Source organism: Oncorhynchus tshawytscha, linkage group LG22 (genome assembly GCF_018296145.1).
Source record: "Oncorhynchus tshawytscha isolate Ot180627B linkage group LG22, Otsh_v2.0, whole genome shotgun sequence".
NCBI lineage: Eukaryota > Metazoa > Chordata > Actinopteri > Salmoniformes > Salmonidae > Oncorhynchus > Oncorhynchus tshawytscha.
Genome location: NC_056450.1, coordinates 32,744,604 through 32,758,448, shown reverse-complemented (window position 1 = coordinate 32,758,448; position 13,845 = coordinate 32,744,604). Strand labels below are relative to the sequence as shown.

Here is a 13,845-nt window from a genome sequence, read left to right as displayed (position 1 = left end):
ACACACACAAACACTTGCACATAAACACACAGACCCACAAGCATACCGTAAGTACCATAGTATATAGACTAACAAAATAAGGATAGCAATTTAAATTATACAAGAGCTTCTCATCTAAACCATATTGCACATAGTTTGCACACTTGATTAATGCTATAATTCACACGTGTGGATATTTTAAAAGCCTTTCATTTTCAATTTGGCAAAGAGAGCAAAAATGCTGACTACTGGTATTAAGGTAATTTTTCAGGAGCCTTTGTCTTTACACTGTACCACTCAGAGGAGGGTATGTGATGTTGATGTCTCTTAAAGAGATATTTGATACTTGTGTCTTTACACAAGTATCTCTCCTGGGCCTAGTTTGTGTCATCAAAGTAGTGTAGTGGAAAGTGGCCCTAATTCTATTTCCTTGAGCTGCAGGGTGGTGTAGCCTATAAACAGAGAGAGAGAGAGAGAGAGGCGGTCTGTCCAACCTCAGGTTTCCTATCCTTTCAGTAATCTGCTACAGCACGCCCTACTAAAACTTGTTCTGCAACTCCAGTAATGAGACAACACCACTTCCCCTTCAGGAAGCACAGTCTCAGGTAAATGCTAAACCAGATACCTATTTATGTTTTTTATGGGGTGTTGTAGGCTACATGTAAATATACCTACATGTTACGTTTTCAACGAGATCTGTGTTTGTTCACCGACTGTAAGATTCCAACAGTTTGATTGCAGGTGAGTCCTGCCGTCTCAAGGTGAGACCATATTGTATTTTAGGATCAACAACTGTGGGCTACCACATCTCATTGTGTGACCTGTAGGCTTACCTTCAGTGGTGACCATGTGACCATTTCCTATCGTTATGTCACTGATTTTACATATCACCGAAGATCATCTATTATAGTGACAAGATAACTGAGTGACCGATTTTATTTAACATTGGAAATACACGTCCTCAAAGATGGAAGGCAGGTAGGAGAAGGCGAGATCAGGTGGGACCATTCTAGCCAATGAGAGGGCAGATGAGCATGGTAACGATTGGCACAACTCTGATATAAAGTAGTATTTTTCAAAGTTGCTAAAATGTCATGTGCGTCAATTTAGGCTATATCAGTACATTTGTAACAAATAAGCCTCACATATCAATTGAGCAATTACATTTTTGTTGACCAAATTTAACACTCAATAACTACGTTTCCATCCAGTTTTTATGTGAGTAAAAAAATATATACTGTAGCCTATTAAAAAATGACAGCTGTGATCGAAACAGCAAGTTACCGTACAATTTTATAATTGCAGACAGATCATTTGTTCGTTTGACATGTGGGAGATCTTTGGTAAAATTAATTATGTGAGAAAGGATGGTGGAAACGCCATTAGGCTCAAATATTGATATAATAACTATCATGTGAAGCTGGGGCGCAACTTTCTCTGGGGACAGTTCTGAAATGGCATTTCTGTCCCCCCCAGTTTTATCATTGGAATGTGATACAAAACGATGCAACGGTCTGCTTTAGGACCAATGCGGATGCCTCAGAGCGGTGGGGTAGGCTGTTTAGAGTGTTTATCCTGCTGGATACATTTTAAAATAATAATAATAATAAATTATGCCCCCCACCCCCACTTCTTAAACGCAAGTTGCGAGTTGCGCCTCTGATCAGTAAACTTGGAGACCCACCATGACATAGTTTGTGGTCCACTCACTAAGACTCGTCAAACCTTGCCGTTTATTAGGCTACATATGAAATAAATATGATAAACTTCACATGGTGGTGAAAGTGCACGGTGATGAGCTTGATGCTCCTTTCCCAAAAATATCGAGGGTCTTATTCTGGTGACATGTTTATTAATGCTGTTTGACAATTACTGCCGTTTGACAATTACAAATATTCTTGCTCTTACCCATAGTAATCACATCATGTAGACTAGCCTACCTGCAGAGCCTACAGTATCTGCAAGGTGCTAACTCGAAAATGTGTCGCCAATTCAAATCACAATTTATTTGATTGGACGGAAACCTGACTAGTGACCTCCACAAAAAATGCCTCACTCCATAGTCTTATTTTCGTGAACAGATTTTAGGCGAAGTAAACCCATCTCGCTTCTTCCTCTCTGATAGCACATATTGGGTGTAATGATTAGTCCAAACAGTTGCAACGTTTTGCAACAAAAATGAGAGTTTCTATTGGACGAATTCAGGTAGTTCCCGCCCCGTTTCGTTCGCTTCCGTTTAAAAAAAAACGTTTAGGAAACGTATTGCAACATAACGTTTGTATAACGTTTTTATATTGACTGCGTAATGAATACGCCCCTGCTCTCTATCTGGAGATGGCTACAGGAAAGCCCTAATGTTCTTCCTTCCTTCCATTATAAATTCTACAAGAACGTCCTATCTGAATTGGTTGATGCTTGAATACAGTTGTCTGTCTCAAATGGTAAGAATTTCACAATTTTGTTTTACTGCAAAGAATATTCCGTCGCAAAGGGGGGCAACCTTAGCGATGCGTCAATTTATGGAAGCCAGCCGTGTAGGCTGTAGCCTATGTAGGTTGCATCTCGAAGAGTAGCCTGGAAAATCAACAAGGAGATAACAACAACCCTCTCAGGGAGCAGCTGACGCGATCAATTCTGACACATTTGATCTAATAACCACATTACGCGGGTTTTGTGGTTGTAGGCCTAGGTAGATATTTGCCGCATATAGCTGATGTGTTTCACGACCACTTTCACGGTGGAAGCAAAGACTATTGGTAGCCTAATATTCATAGGGAGCTATGTATGTGGCCTACTGTTTTAATACTCAATCTATTAAGTTATGCATGTGGTGTTGGCTTTATTTTCAACTATGAATGATATTCGATGCGTTTGATCTTTCCACAGGTCTTACGAATGGAATCGGATAGGCTATGAATAATTGCCGCATCACCTCCTAGACCTAGAGGGAGCCAGACAACAATGTTACGGATCAAGTGCAACATTGTTACAACGGACCAATAACAAGTGTATTATTGCAGACCAATAGCATAACTAATTGCAACATTTTAACACACCAGGTTAAGGCTACATGGCTACCTCATGTGAAGTCAAAAGGCAAAACTGAAGACAATTCATCCAGAAGTCTGCTAAACAACATCATCAGTGGATGCTGTAAGTTAACAAGAGAGAAGAGCTCAGGTTGCGCTGACTCCTCTATTCATTAGTTGTCTTAACTGAACCATCGCCATGTATAACCCTGCCAACGATGCCGTGGCTGGGTACTCCAGCGGCACCATGACGGAGAAAGACCCGAGCCTGGAGACGACCCTGGGAAGTGCCTACTCACCGGTGGACTACATGAGCATTACCAGCTTCCCCCGGTTACCCGAGGATGATGTGGTTTCCGGGGAAAACACTATCAAATCACGAAAAGATGACGACAACTTCCTTAGCGAGCAAGACACAGGTAAGAGATCGGTGGATACATAGCAGACAATAAGGTGGTGATTAACCAAACCATCAGTTATAAGGTCTAGATAACACTGTCATAGCAGTGACATCTCCTTTACCTTCCTTGTCTGCCAGACAGTCATGTATGATGTTCAATATGTTGTTGTACTCAGAGCCATATACAGTATTTAGATATAAATATATGGGTCTGGTTGTACTTATTCTGGCAACTGCTGCCTGCCTATTTCCCTTCATGCCCATTAAACACTTCCTGAATTGCATTGACCTCTGACCTCAATGTTCCAGACCCAGACCTGTTTCTGAAGTCAGCCCGTCTACAGCGTCTCCCGTCCTCCGCCTCTGACCTGGCCAGCCATGACATCACACCCCTGCGGGAGACCACCAGAGACCCCTTAGCGGAGGGCTGTGCCTGCCAGAGAGATGGCCTCACTGTCATCATCACAGCCTGCCTCACCTTTGCCACAGGAGTCACTATTGCTCTCATCATGCAGATCTACTTCGGAGACCCACAGGTGTGTATGTGTGTGTGTGTGTGTGTCTGCCTTCCGCCCATCTTCCTCTCTTTACCCTCGACCCATCTCTCTGTCTCTCCATCCTCTCCCATCCTCTCTCCACCCTCATTCCCTCCCCCAATCTAAGTGTATTCCCTCTCCTCTTCCCTGTGTGTCAGATCTTTAACCAGGGGGCGGTGGTGACTGACGTGGCCCAGTGTACATCTCTGGGCTTCGAGGCCCTGGAGAAGCAAGGCTCCAGTGTGGATGCTGCCATCGCTGCTGCTCTCTGCCTGGGCATCATACACCCACACACCTCCGGCATCGGCGGGTGAGTCTTCCCACGTCACACCAGCAGGTCATCACCAGCAATAGATAGTCAATGGGATTAGGTGGATCCTAATCAAAGTGTGAGTTATGTCCCCCTAGATCTGCAAGAAGAGGATGTGCTTATTGCTGTTGAACAACACTGGTCTTTGTTATTTGCAGTGGAGGCGTGATGCTAGTGCATGACATCCGTAGGAACGAGAGCAGGGTCATAGACTTCAGTGAGACAGCGCCCTCTGCCATCCTGGAGGACATGTTACAGACCAACCTGGAGCTCAAGGTAAGAGTCTCATCATAACCTCAGGCCATGCTTGAGAGCATCTAAACCGTAATGTACCATGGGTAAATTGTGACTGACATGTCTGATCTACAAAAAATATTGAGTCGTTACTTATGATGCAAGGTGATTTGTAGATCAGTCAGTCGGCAGTCGCCGGCAGTCTTTATGATGCTCTCGAACACGGCCTTAGTCTACAGCTAAAGGTCAAGTGTTGTGTCGGCCTGGAGTTCTGGTATTTGTAGTCACGGGAAATGTTCACTATCTCTGTTCCAGCCTGGCCTGATGGTTGGAGTTCCGGGCATGCTCAGTGGTATGCACCAGGCCCACCAGCTTTACGGAAGGTAAAGTGAAGTCTCCATGGCTTTTTATCACTGATGAAGTCACTTTGTCTTAGAGCATTGAAGCTCACTAGCCCCAGTTAAATTCCACAAGGTTTAATAGGCTCTGGATGTCTGCTTGCTCCAGTTTAGCGCACACAGACAGTCCAGAGTCTTTGATTGGGTTAATCAGGAGTAGAGTGTTATTCTCTGTATCAGCCTTGAACAAGGGGACTCTTAGTCCATCTCCTGTACAGTGGAGCTATAATTACTCCAGTGATACATGGTCATTATCGTGGCTCAGTTGGAGGAGTGGGGTGCAGCATTGAACAAAGCTGTGGGTTTGATTACAATGTTGTCTTCATACACTAAATATAGCTATGCACAAATGTTGGAACTTAATTTGATCACTTTTTTTGCTGATCATTTTTGTACACAGCAGGAAATGCAAACGTATAGTGTATTTGAGTCTTAAAAACGCTTCTAAAGTTTGTCATTTCCACTTTGAAATTTCAGAGTTGATTTGTTCTAGCAAAAAATTAATCACCCGCTACAGAAATGTCCATTTAATTATCATTCACATAATAATTCACATTTCTTGTTCCTGTAGAATAATTTTTCTGCCGTAGCAAAATGGCTCAAATTAAGATCCTACCTCTGTAAGTGGCTTTGGATACAAATGTCTGTTAAACCATATTTGATTACAGATTTAGTGTAACGGTTTTCTAGGTGTGAAGGAGAGTCGGACCAAAATGCAGCGTGTAGATTGCGATCCATGTTTAATGAATGAACGTAAAACACGAATCAATAACAAACACTACAAAATAAAGAAGTTAACGAAAACAGCCTATACTTGTATAAACTAACACTGAGACAGGAACAACGACACATAGGACAATCACCCACAAAAACCAACACCAAACAGGCTACCTAAATATGGTTCCCAATCAGAGACAATGACGAACACCTGCCTCTGATTGAGAACCATATCAGGCCAAACATAGAACTAGACAAACTAGACATGTAACATAGAATGCCCACCCAGCTCACACCCTGACCAACCAAAACATAGAAACATACAAAGCAAACTATAGTCAGGGTGTGACATTTAGGACATAAAATGTAATGATAACACAATCCAAATGGATATTTTTGCATTTTTTCACAGAATGCCTTGGAAGGATGTAGTCACCATGGCAGCAGATGTGGCCAGAAGTGGTTTCAATGTTACACATGACCTGGGTAAGCATGAGGAATTGATATTATGCTAAACATATGCATCGGTGCTCCTTAGATCAGTGTCTAGGGGCAACTTCATCCTACTCTGTATCCCCCCTTCTCTCTAGCTGAGGCCCTGGCCAAGGTCAAGGACAAGAATGTGTCGGAGGCTTTCCGTGCCCTGTTTCTCCCCAATGGTCAGCCTCCCCTCTCCGGCCTGTTCTCCCGACGACCCGACCTGGCCGCCATCTTGGACGCTGTGGCAGCCAATGGGATTGCAGAGTTCTACAGTGGAAACCTGACCCAGGAAATGGCAGCCGCAGTAAGCAGCTCCTCTGTCTCCCAGGCGTCAGCCTCTGGCATTGTATAAGCACTCATAAATACTGTATTGGCTCCACTTTAAAATATATGCTCTGGGTAGACGTAGCACTTAGGGACATCTCTAGGATCAGCTTACCTTCTCTAAATCCTAACCTTAACCATTAGGAGGGGTAAGCGTAACACTGTCCTTGGATCAGTGTACAGGGGTAACTTCATCCTGCTCCAAAAGATACGGCTTCTTGTGACGTCTCTTGGTTATTCCTTATTCATAGGGATCTAGTCAGCTTTACTCCATCAGCACAACTCTTGCCAGAATGGAAAGGTATTATCATGTGTTTCATGTATTTAAGCGATAAGGCCCAAGGGGGTGTGGTATATGGCCAATATACCACGTCTAAGGGCTGTTCTTAAGCACGATGCATCGCGGAGTACCTGAAAACAGCCATTAGCCACGGTATTTTGGCCATATACCTCAAACCCCTGATGTGCCTTATTGCTATTATAAGGTGATTACCAACATAATTAGAGCAGTACAAATAAATGAGAGCAGTAAAAATACATGTTTTGTCATACCCTTGGTATACGGTCTGATATACCACGTCTGTCAGCCAATCAGCATTCAAGGCTCGAACCACCCAGTTTATAATCAGGTTTTTAATCATGTATTTTCTAACAGGTGCAAGCCAGAGGAGGAGTTCTCTCTGAGGAGGACTTTGGGAATTACACCACTGTCCTACAGCAGCCAGCCGAGAGTTTCTATCAGGGTAAATATAAGGTTCCCTTTGAACAAATATCTTTTCACGATTATATTGCGATGATGCATCCTCGCTCCCAATTCTTGCCAGATGTGATATTTGAACCTGCAACCTTGCGGCTAAATGCATCCATTTCTCTGTTGTTGATGTTGTGTAGGGCACCATGTGATGGCAGCCCCAGCCCCCAGTGCAGGAGCAGCTCTGATCACAGCTCTGAACATTCTGGAAGGCTACAACATCACCAGCCAGGTCCCGCGCAACAGCACCTACCACTGGATTGCTGAGGTACTTCGCCCGATTTCATTTACATGACTGATGAAAATACTTGGTTGTCAACCCGATCATTGAGTTAATCCGTAATGGTTGTTGATTACTACATGCATCCTATAGTAAATGTTAACCCTGTATACTGTGGTGTCTACAGCATGTACAGTCATGGCCAAAAGTTTTGAGAATGATACAAATATTAATATTCACAAAGTCTGCTGCCTCAGTTTGTATAATGGCAATTTGCATATACTCCAGAATGTTATGAAGAGTGATCAGATGAATTGCAATTAATTGCAAAGTCCCTCTTTGCCATGCAAATGAACTGAATCCCCCCCAAAAAATTCCACTGCATTTCAGCCCTGCCACAAACGGACCAGCTGACATCATGTCAGTGATTCTCTCGTTAACACAGGTGTGAGTGTTGACGAGGACAAGGCTGGAGATCACTCTGTCATGCTGATTGAGTTTGAATAACAGACTGGAAGCTTTAAAAGGAGGGTGGTGCTTGGAATCATTGTTCTTCCTCTGTCAAATATGGTTACCTGCAAGGAAACACGTGCCGTCATCATTGCTTTGCACAAAAAGGGCTTCACAGGCAAGGATATTGCTGCCAGTAAGATTGAACCTAAATCGGATCATCAAGAACTTCAAGGAGAGCGGTTCAATTGTTGTGAAGAAGGCTTCAGTGCGCCCAAGAAAGTCCAGCAAGCGCCAGGACCGTCTCCTAAAGTTGATTCAGCTGCGGGATCGGGGCACCACCAGTACAGAGCCTGCTCAGGAATGGCAGCAGGCAGGTGTGAGTGCATCTGCATGCACCGTGAGGCGAAGACTTTTGGAGGATGGCCTGGTGTCAAGAAGGGCAGCAAAGAAGCCACTTCTCTCCAGGAAAAACATCAGGGACAGACTGATATTCTGCAAAAGGTACAGGGATTGGACTGCTGAGGACTGGGGTAAAGTCATTTTCTCTGATGAATCCCCTTTCCGATTGTTTGGGGCATCCGTAAAAAAGCTTGTCTGTCTGGAGAAGACAAGGTGAGCGCTACCATCAGTCCTGTGTCATGCAAACAGTAAAGCATCCTGAGATCATTCATGTGTGGGGTTGCTTCTCGGCCAAGAGATTGAGCTCACTCACAATTTTGCCTAAGAACACAGCCATGAATAAAGAATGGCACCAACACATCCTCCGAGAGCAACTTCTCCCAACCATCCAGGAACAGTTTGGTGACGAACAATGCCTTTTCCAGCATGATGGAGCCCCTTGCCGCAAGGCAAAAGTGATAACTAAGTAGCTCGGGGAACAAAATATAGATATTTTGGGTCCATGGCCAGGAATCTCCCCAGACCTTAATCCCATTGAGAACTTGTGGTAAATCCTCAAGAGGCGGGTGGACAAACAAAAACCCACAAATTCTGACAAACTCCAAGCATTGATTATGCAAGAATGGGCTGCCATCAGTCAGGATGTGGCCCTGAAGTTAATTGACAGCATGCCAGGGCGGATTGCAGAAGTCTTGAAAGAGAAGGGTCAACACTGCAAATATTGACTCTTTGCATCAACTTCATGTAATTGTCAATAAAAGCCTTTGATATTTATGAAATGCTTGTAATTATACTTCATTATTCCATAGTAACATCTGACAAAAATATCTAAAGACACTGAAGCAGCAAACTGTGGAAATTAATATGTCATTCTCAAAACTTTTGGCCACAACTGTACTGTATCTGTAAAGCATGGCTACTTCTGTCATTGTCACTTACCAATGTCTCTGTCCAGTCTCTGAAGATTGCTGTGGCCCTGGCCAGTGGGCTGGGAGACCCTATGTATGACTCTTCCATCTCAGACATGGTCACACAGATGCTCAGGTAGGTTCTTCTTGATCAACACAATACATCATTAGACACTTTGATCAAACAAAATAAGATGATTGAGACATGAATCAGTGTGAAGCGTGAACATCAGACCCGTGTGCCATTTTGAACCATCATAAAGCTGGCTAACCTGTTGATTCCTTGACCCCCCCCTGTCCTGCTACCTGTGGTCCTCCAGTAAGTCCCAGGCAGTGCTGCTCCGCCAGATGATCAATGATTCCCAGGCATTCCCCCCGGGTCACTACACACCCTCGTACGCCCTGGAGGAGGGTGCCGTGGCCAGTCAGGTCATGGTTATGGGGCCTGACGACTTCATTGTCTCCGTCATGAGGTATGCTAGCAGATACCATAGACTTCCAGTCATTGCGTCAATGCTAGTTAGCGTTGGCTCTCAAAACTACCTCTAACTTCCTTCATACTGCACACAGAGACATAAAAATGATATCGATGAGTTCATCTGACTCTGGGGAAGTAGATAAAGGGCTTCATCTGACTCTGGGGAAGTAGATAAAGGGCTTCATCTGACTCTGGGGAAGTAGATAAAGGGCTTCATCTGACTCTGGGGAAGTAGATAAAGGGCTTCATCTGACTCTGGGGAAGTAGATAAAGGGCTTCATCTGACTCTGGGTCAGTAGATAAAGGGCTTCATCTGACTCTGGGTCAGTAGATAAAGGGCTTCATCTGACTCTGGGTCAGTAGATAAAGGGCCTCGTTGCCAAAATCCCAAAGTATCCCTTGGAGTGAAGTACTTAAGTAAAAATACTTTAAAGTACCTCTTAAGTAGTTTTTTGGGGTATCTGTACTTTACTATTTATATTTTTGATTACTTTTACTTTTACTCCACGACATTACTAAAGAAAATAATGTACTTTTTACTCCATACATTTTCCCTGACTTCCAAAAGATCTGCTAAGCATTCAAAATGTAAATAGTACATGTCTAATGACATCCCTGGTCATCCCTACTGCCTCTGATCTGGCAGACTCACTTAACACAAATGCTTAGTTTGTAAATGATGTCTGAGTGTTAAAGTGTCCCCCTGGCTTTCCGTAAATTAAAAAAACAGGAAAACCGTGCCGTCTGGTTTGCAAAATATAAAGAATTTGAGATGATTTATACTTTTGATACTTAAGTATATTTTAGTGATTACATGTACTTGTAATACTTAAATACATTTAAAACCAGATACTTTTACTCAAGTAGTATTTTACTGTGTGACTTTCACTTTTACTTGAGTCATTTTCTATTAAGGTATCTTTACTTTTACTCAAGTATGAGAATTGGGTACTTTTTCCACCATTGGGTTTGAGTCAAGTTGCTTATCTGTCACTCGGGTTAGGATTCGGTCCAATATCAGCCAAATAGTCATGATTGTATTCAGATGCTTTGTTCAGAAAAGGAGGACTGTGTAATATGTTTGATCTATTACTGTAAATGTTATTGCAGTTGTTGACTATACATATTTGATGATTGTAAGACGGTTGGTGTTATCTCTGCAATCTCCCTTTAGCTCCTTGAACCGTCCGTTTGGCAGTAGGATAGTGACACCGTCTGGGATCCTGTTGAACAGCCAGATCCTGGACTTCTCATGGTCCAACAAGACCCAGACATCTCAGCCTCCGAACCCGGTACCACTGCCTGTCATATAATGGACTGGTTTTTATCTTTGACTTGGATTTAATCAATCAATACCAGGGTTTCCCAAACTTGGTCCTGCCCCCCTCATGATGGGTTGATTATTTGAATCAGCTGTGTAGTGCTAGGGCAAAAACCAAAACGTGCACCCAGGCCAGGACTGAGTTTGGGAAACCTAGATCTAAACCACCAGTTATTGGGGATATGAATAACCCTCTCTCTGCTGTCTGTCTGCAGCATAATGTCATCCAGCCTGGTAAGAGGCCCCTGTCCTTCCTGGTGCCCACGGCAGTGAGGCCTCGCCTGGGTTTGTGTGGCACCTATGTGGCCCTGGGATCCTCCAACGGGGACCGGGCCCTCAGTGGCATCACCCAGGTGTTGATGAATGTCCTGTCCTCTCGTAAAAACCTGAGTGATAGTTTGGCGTATGGTAGACTCCACCCACAGTTGCAACCCGACACTCTCTTGGTGGACTGTGAGTATGGCCTTCAGAAATAGTTTCTAACTTTGTCTCTGTTTCACCCACAAATAATCACATATCCATTCATATACTGTATGTCTAAACACTAAACTTGTTTTTCATCTTTATTCCTTCCCTCACTTCTTTCCCTCTTTCAGCTGAGTTCCTGGAGGAGGATGTGGAGGTGCTGCAGTTCAAAGGTCACCAGGTGCAGAGGGTAGACGTCCTCTCATTGGTGGAGGGCACCAGGAGGACCAATGACCTCATCATCGGGGTGAAGGACCCGCGTAGTGCAGACGCCTCGGCCCTCACCATGTCCATGAACATGCCCTAGCCTTCCTTTATGACAGGGTTGGGTGAGTGACAGGAGGGGGTGTAGGGGTGAGGGATCCAAAAGGGAAGCAGAGGGTTTTGAGGAGTATGAAGGACAAATGTCTATATATGAGGCCAGTATTTTGGAGGAAAATGATGCTCGAAAGGGCTGATATTCCACCAAAGGGCTGATATTCCCAAAGGGACTGATACAAACAGAATTATTATGGATAGGTATGAAGGAGGGATACTAAGGGATATTAAGAAGAGGAGTAGAGGTGTAGGAAATGGAGGGGCGTGGAGCAGTCTTTGGGTGTCCTGGAGAAATATGTAATGAGTCTTTGAAACGGGTTATACCCTCCTACTCACACGGGGTGTAGCATGCTGTGTGTTTTCGGTTGTCTTTTGCCAGGCACATTTCACTGTAAATCCACTGGGATATGGCTATGCTCACACACACTTGAGAGGACGGAAACTGAAATGGCTCCTTCCACCACACACACACACACACAATCCTACATACGCACACATTCATTCCTTTGCATACATAACACACACAGATGGCATGCTTACATCTAGATTCTCCTCAGTGGCCCATTTAACTTAGCTGAGCATCCCCCTGCCTGTCGTTATACTTCCACTCATTCAAAATGCCGGCGAATGCCAGTGCATATAAAATCATATGGGTTTGATCTGCTCAGTTCCATTATCTTCCCTTGTGAACACTCAGGAGTTGTCTGGTCACATACTGACACACCTTGATTTATGCTTAGACCACCTGTTTACTGTGTGTGCATTTGTACGGGCAGTGAGTCAGTGACTGAGTCAGTGACTGTCCTCAATCGGATTCTTGTGGCTTGAGTCTAAAGGTGTAGTAGCTTGTAGATATCTAACCTGTTACGAACAATCACTAGGTTACTAGATGCCATTTTGTAAAGAATAGAGATCATATTCTTATCTCAAAAAAGAGTGGATACCGCACACTACTCTTCACGTGAATGTCGTCCGTCCTCACTTCAATATTGAATGTTATTTATTGCTAGTACTAATGGGTTTAAATAATGTATTATTATTTAAGGTGTTCAGGGGTAATGACTGGAAAGGGAGTAGTTTAAAAGCTTATTGCAAACATTTTTTTAGAAAGGATATTTTTAGAATGAATGGTCAGAGTGACCAGGTTATGAACAATTGCTCGTACAATGGTTTTGTCTATTTATATTAGCATATTTTGCTTATACTTTGTCATTTGCACAGATGTTTTTTTCGCTTGAGACAACACTTGCGCTATCTGATTTACTTTTTAATATATTGAATGATTATTGTATTTTAGTGAAACAGTAGACGTCTTTGTGCCCATATTGCTGTGTCAATGGGCTATTTATTATAGCACGTATGAAAAGACTCTCCCTTTGTATTCCACAGGCCAATTCTTCTCCAGAGCCTCAGTTGATTAACTGACCATTGTGCTAATACCTCAATAGATGTGGCTGTTTTCAATCTAATTTCAAAATGCCAATAACCATGATAAAACACTGCTTGGTTACATAAGTAGTCATTGATGCCATTATGAAGCATTAAATAAAAAGCATATTTTATTTTCTCTTTTGTTGAGCGATGACTGGCCTATACATGGGCTCTGTTTTCTGTGATGCTATTTCCCTTTCCTTCTCCTTTGTCTTAAATTTTAACGTCCACTTGTTTGCACAGTAACAAGGTTGTTTGTATACGCTACGCATTATGTACTTTGTATTGAAAAGTAAGAATTCACACTGGAAGAAACACTGTATAGGAGGGCCCAGTTATGGAATAAATATGTTTACACAGAAATGTGTATATAAGGATGGAGTTACTGTTACTATGTTTTTTTTAAATGAATTATATTTTTAGACATACTGAACTGTCATTAAATGTATTATCAAAATATAAACTATAAAGGTAATCAAATGGGTGTACCAATATCACATTTAAACATGTGGTTCAGATTATTTAAAACTTTGAACAAATGTGAGAAGTCATAAACTGGGAACCCAGTGAAAATCTTTTAAGTTCAGGATGTATTTGTCACATGCACAAGTACAGTGAAATGCTTAACTTGCAAGCCCTACACAAGTGCTGAATTCAATATAAAAAAGTATAAGTAATAAGGGAGCTGTACTGA

The 13,845-nt window shown here is 42.9% G+C and overlaps 1 protein-coding gene across 3 annotated transcripts; it reads left to right on the top strand.

Annotated features, from left to right (window-relative positions):
• The first annotated feature begins 436 nt into the window (after nucleotides 1-436).
• On the top strand, nucleotides 437-13,532 carry LOC112222321 (glutathione hydrolase 7). 3 transcript variants are annotated; one of them, XM_024385099.2, is made up of 15 exons: nucleotides 437-584; nucleotides 2,866-3,427; nucleotides 3,718-3,944; nucleotides 4,103-4,254; nucleotides 4,413-4,530; nucleotides 4,804-4,871; nucleotides 6,016-6,089; nucleotides 6,194-6,387; nucleotides 7,063-7,150; nucleotides 7,299-7,426; nucleotides 9,186-9,274; nucleotides 9,459-9,611; nucleotides 10,791-10,908; nucleotides 11,153-11,390; nucleotides 11,534-13,532. In XM_024385099.2, the coding sequence occupies exons 2-15, from the start codon at nucleotides 3,208-3,210 to the stop codon at nucleotides 11,707-11,709; spliced, it is 2,043 nt and encodes a 680-aa protein (XP_024240867.1). In that variant the 5' UTR covers nucleotides 437-584; nucleotides 2,866-3,207; the 3' UTR covers nucleotides 11,710-13,532. The 3 variants fall into 3 exon arrangements, with proteins under 3 accessions (XP_024240867.1, XP_024240868.1, XP_024240866.1); XM_024385100.2 differs by lacking the exon at nucleotides 437-584 and adding an exon at nucleotides 585-720; XM_024385098.2 differs by lacking the exon at nucleotides 437-584 and adding an exon at nucleotides 2,278-2,420.
• Nucleotides 13,533-13,845: the final 313 nt, after the last annotated feature.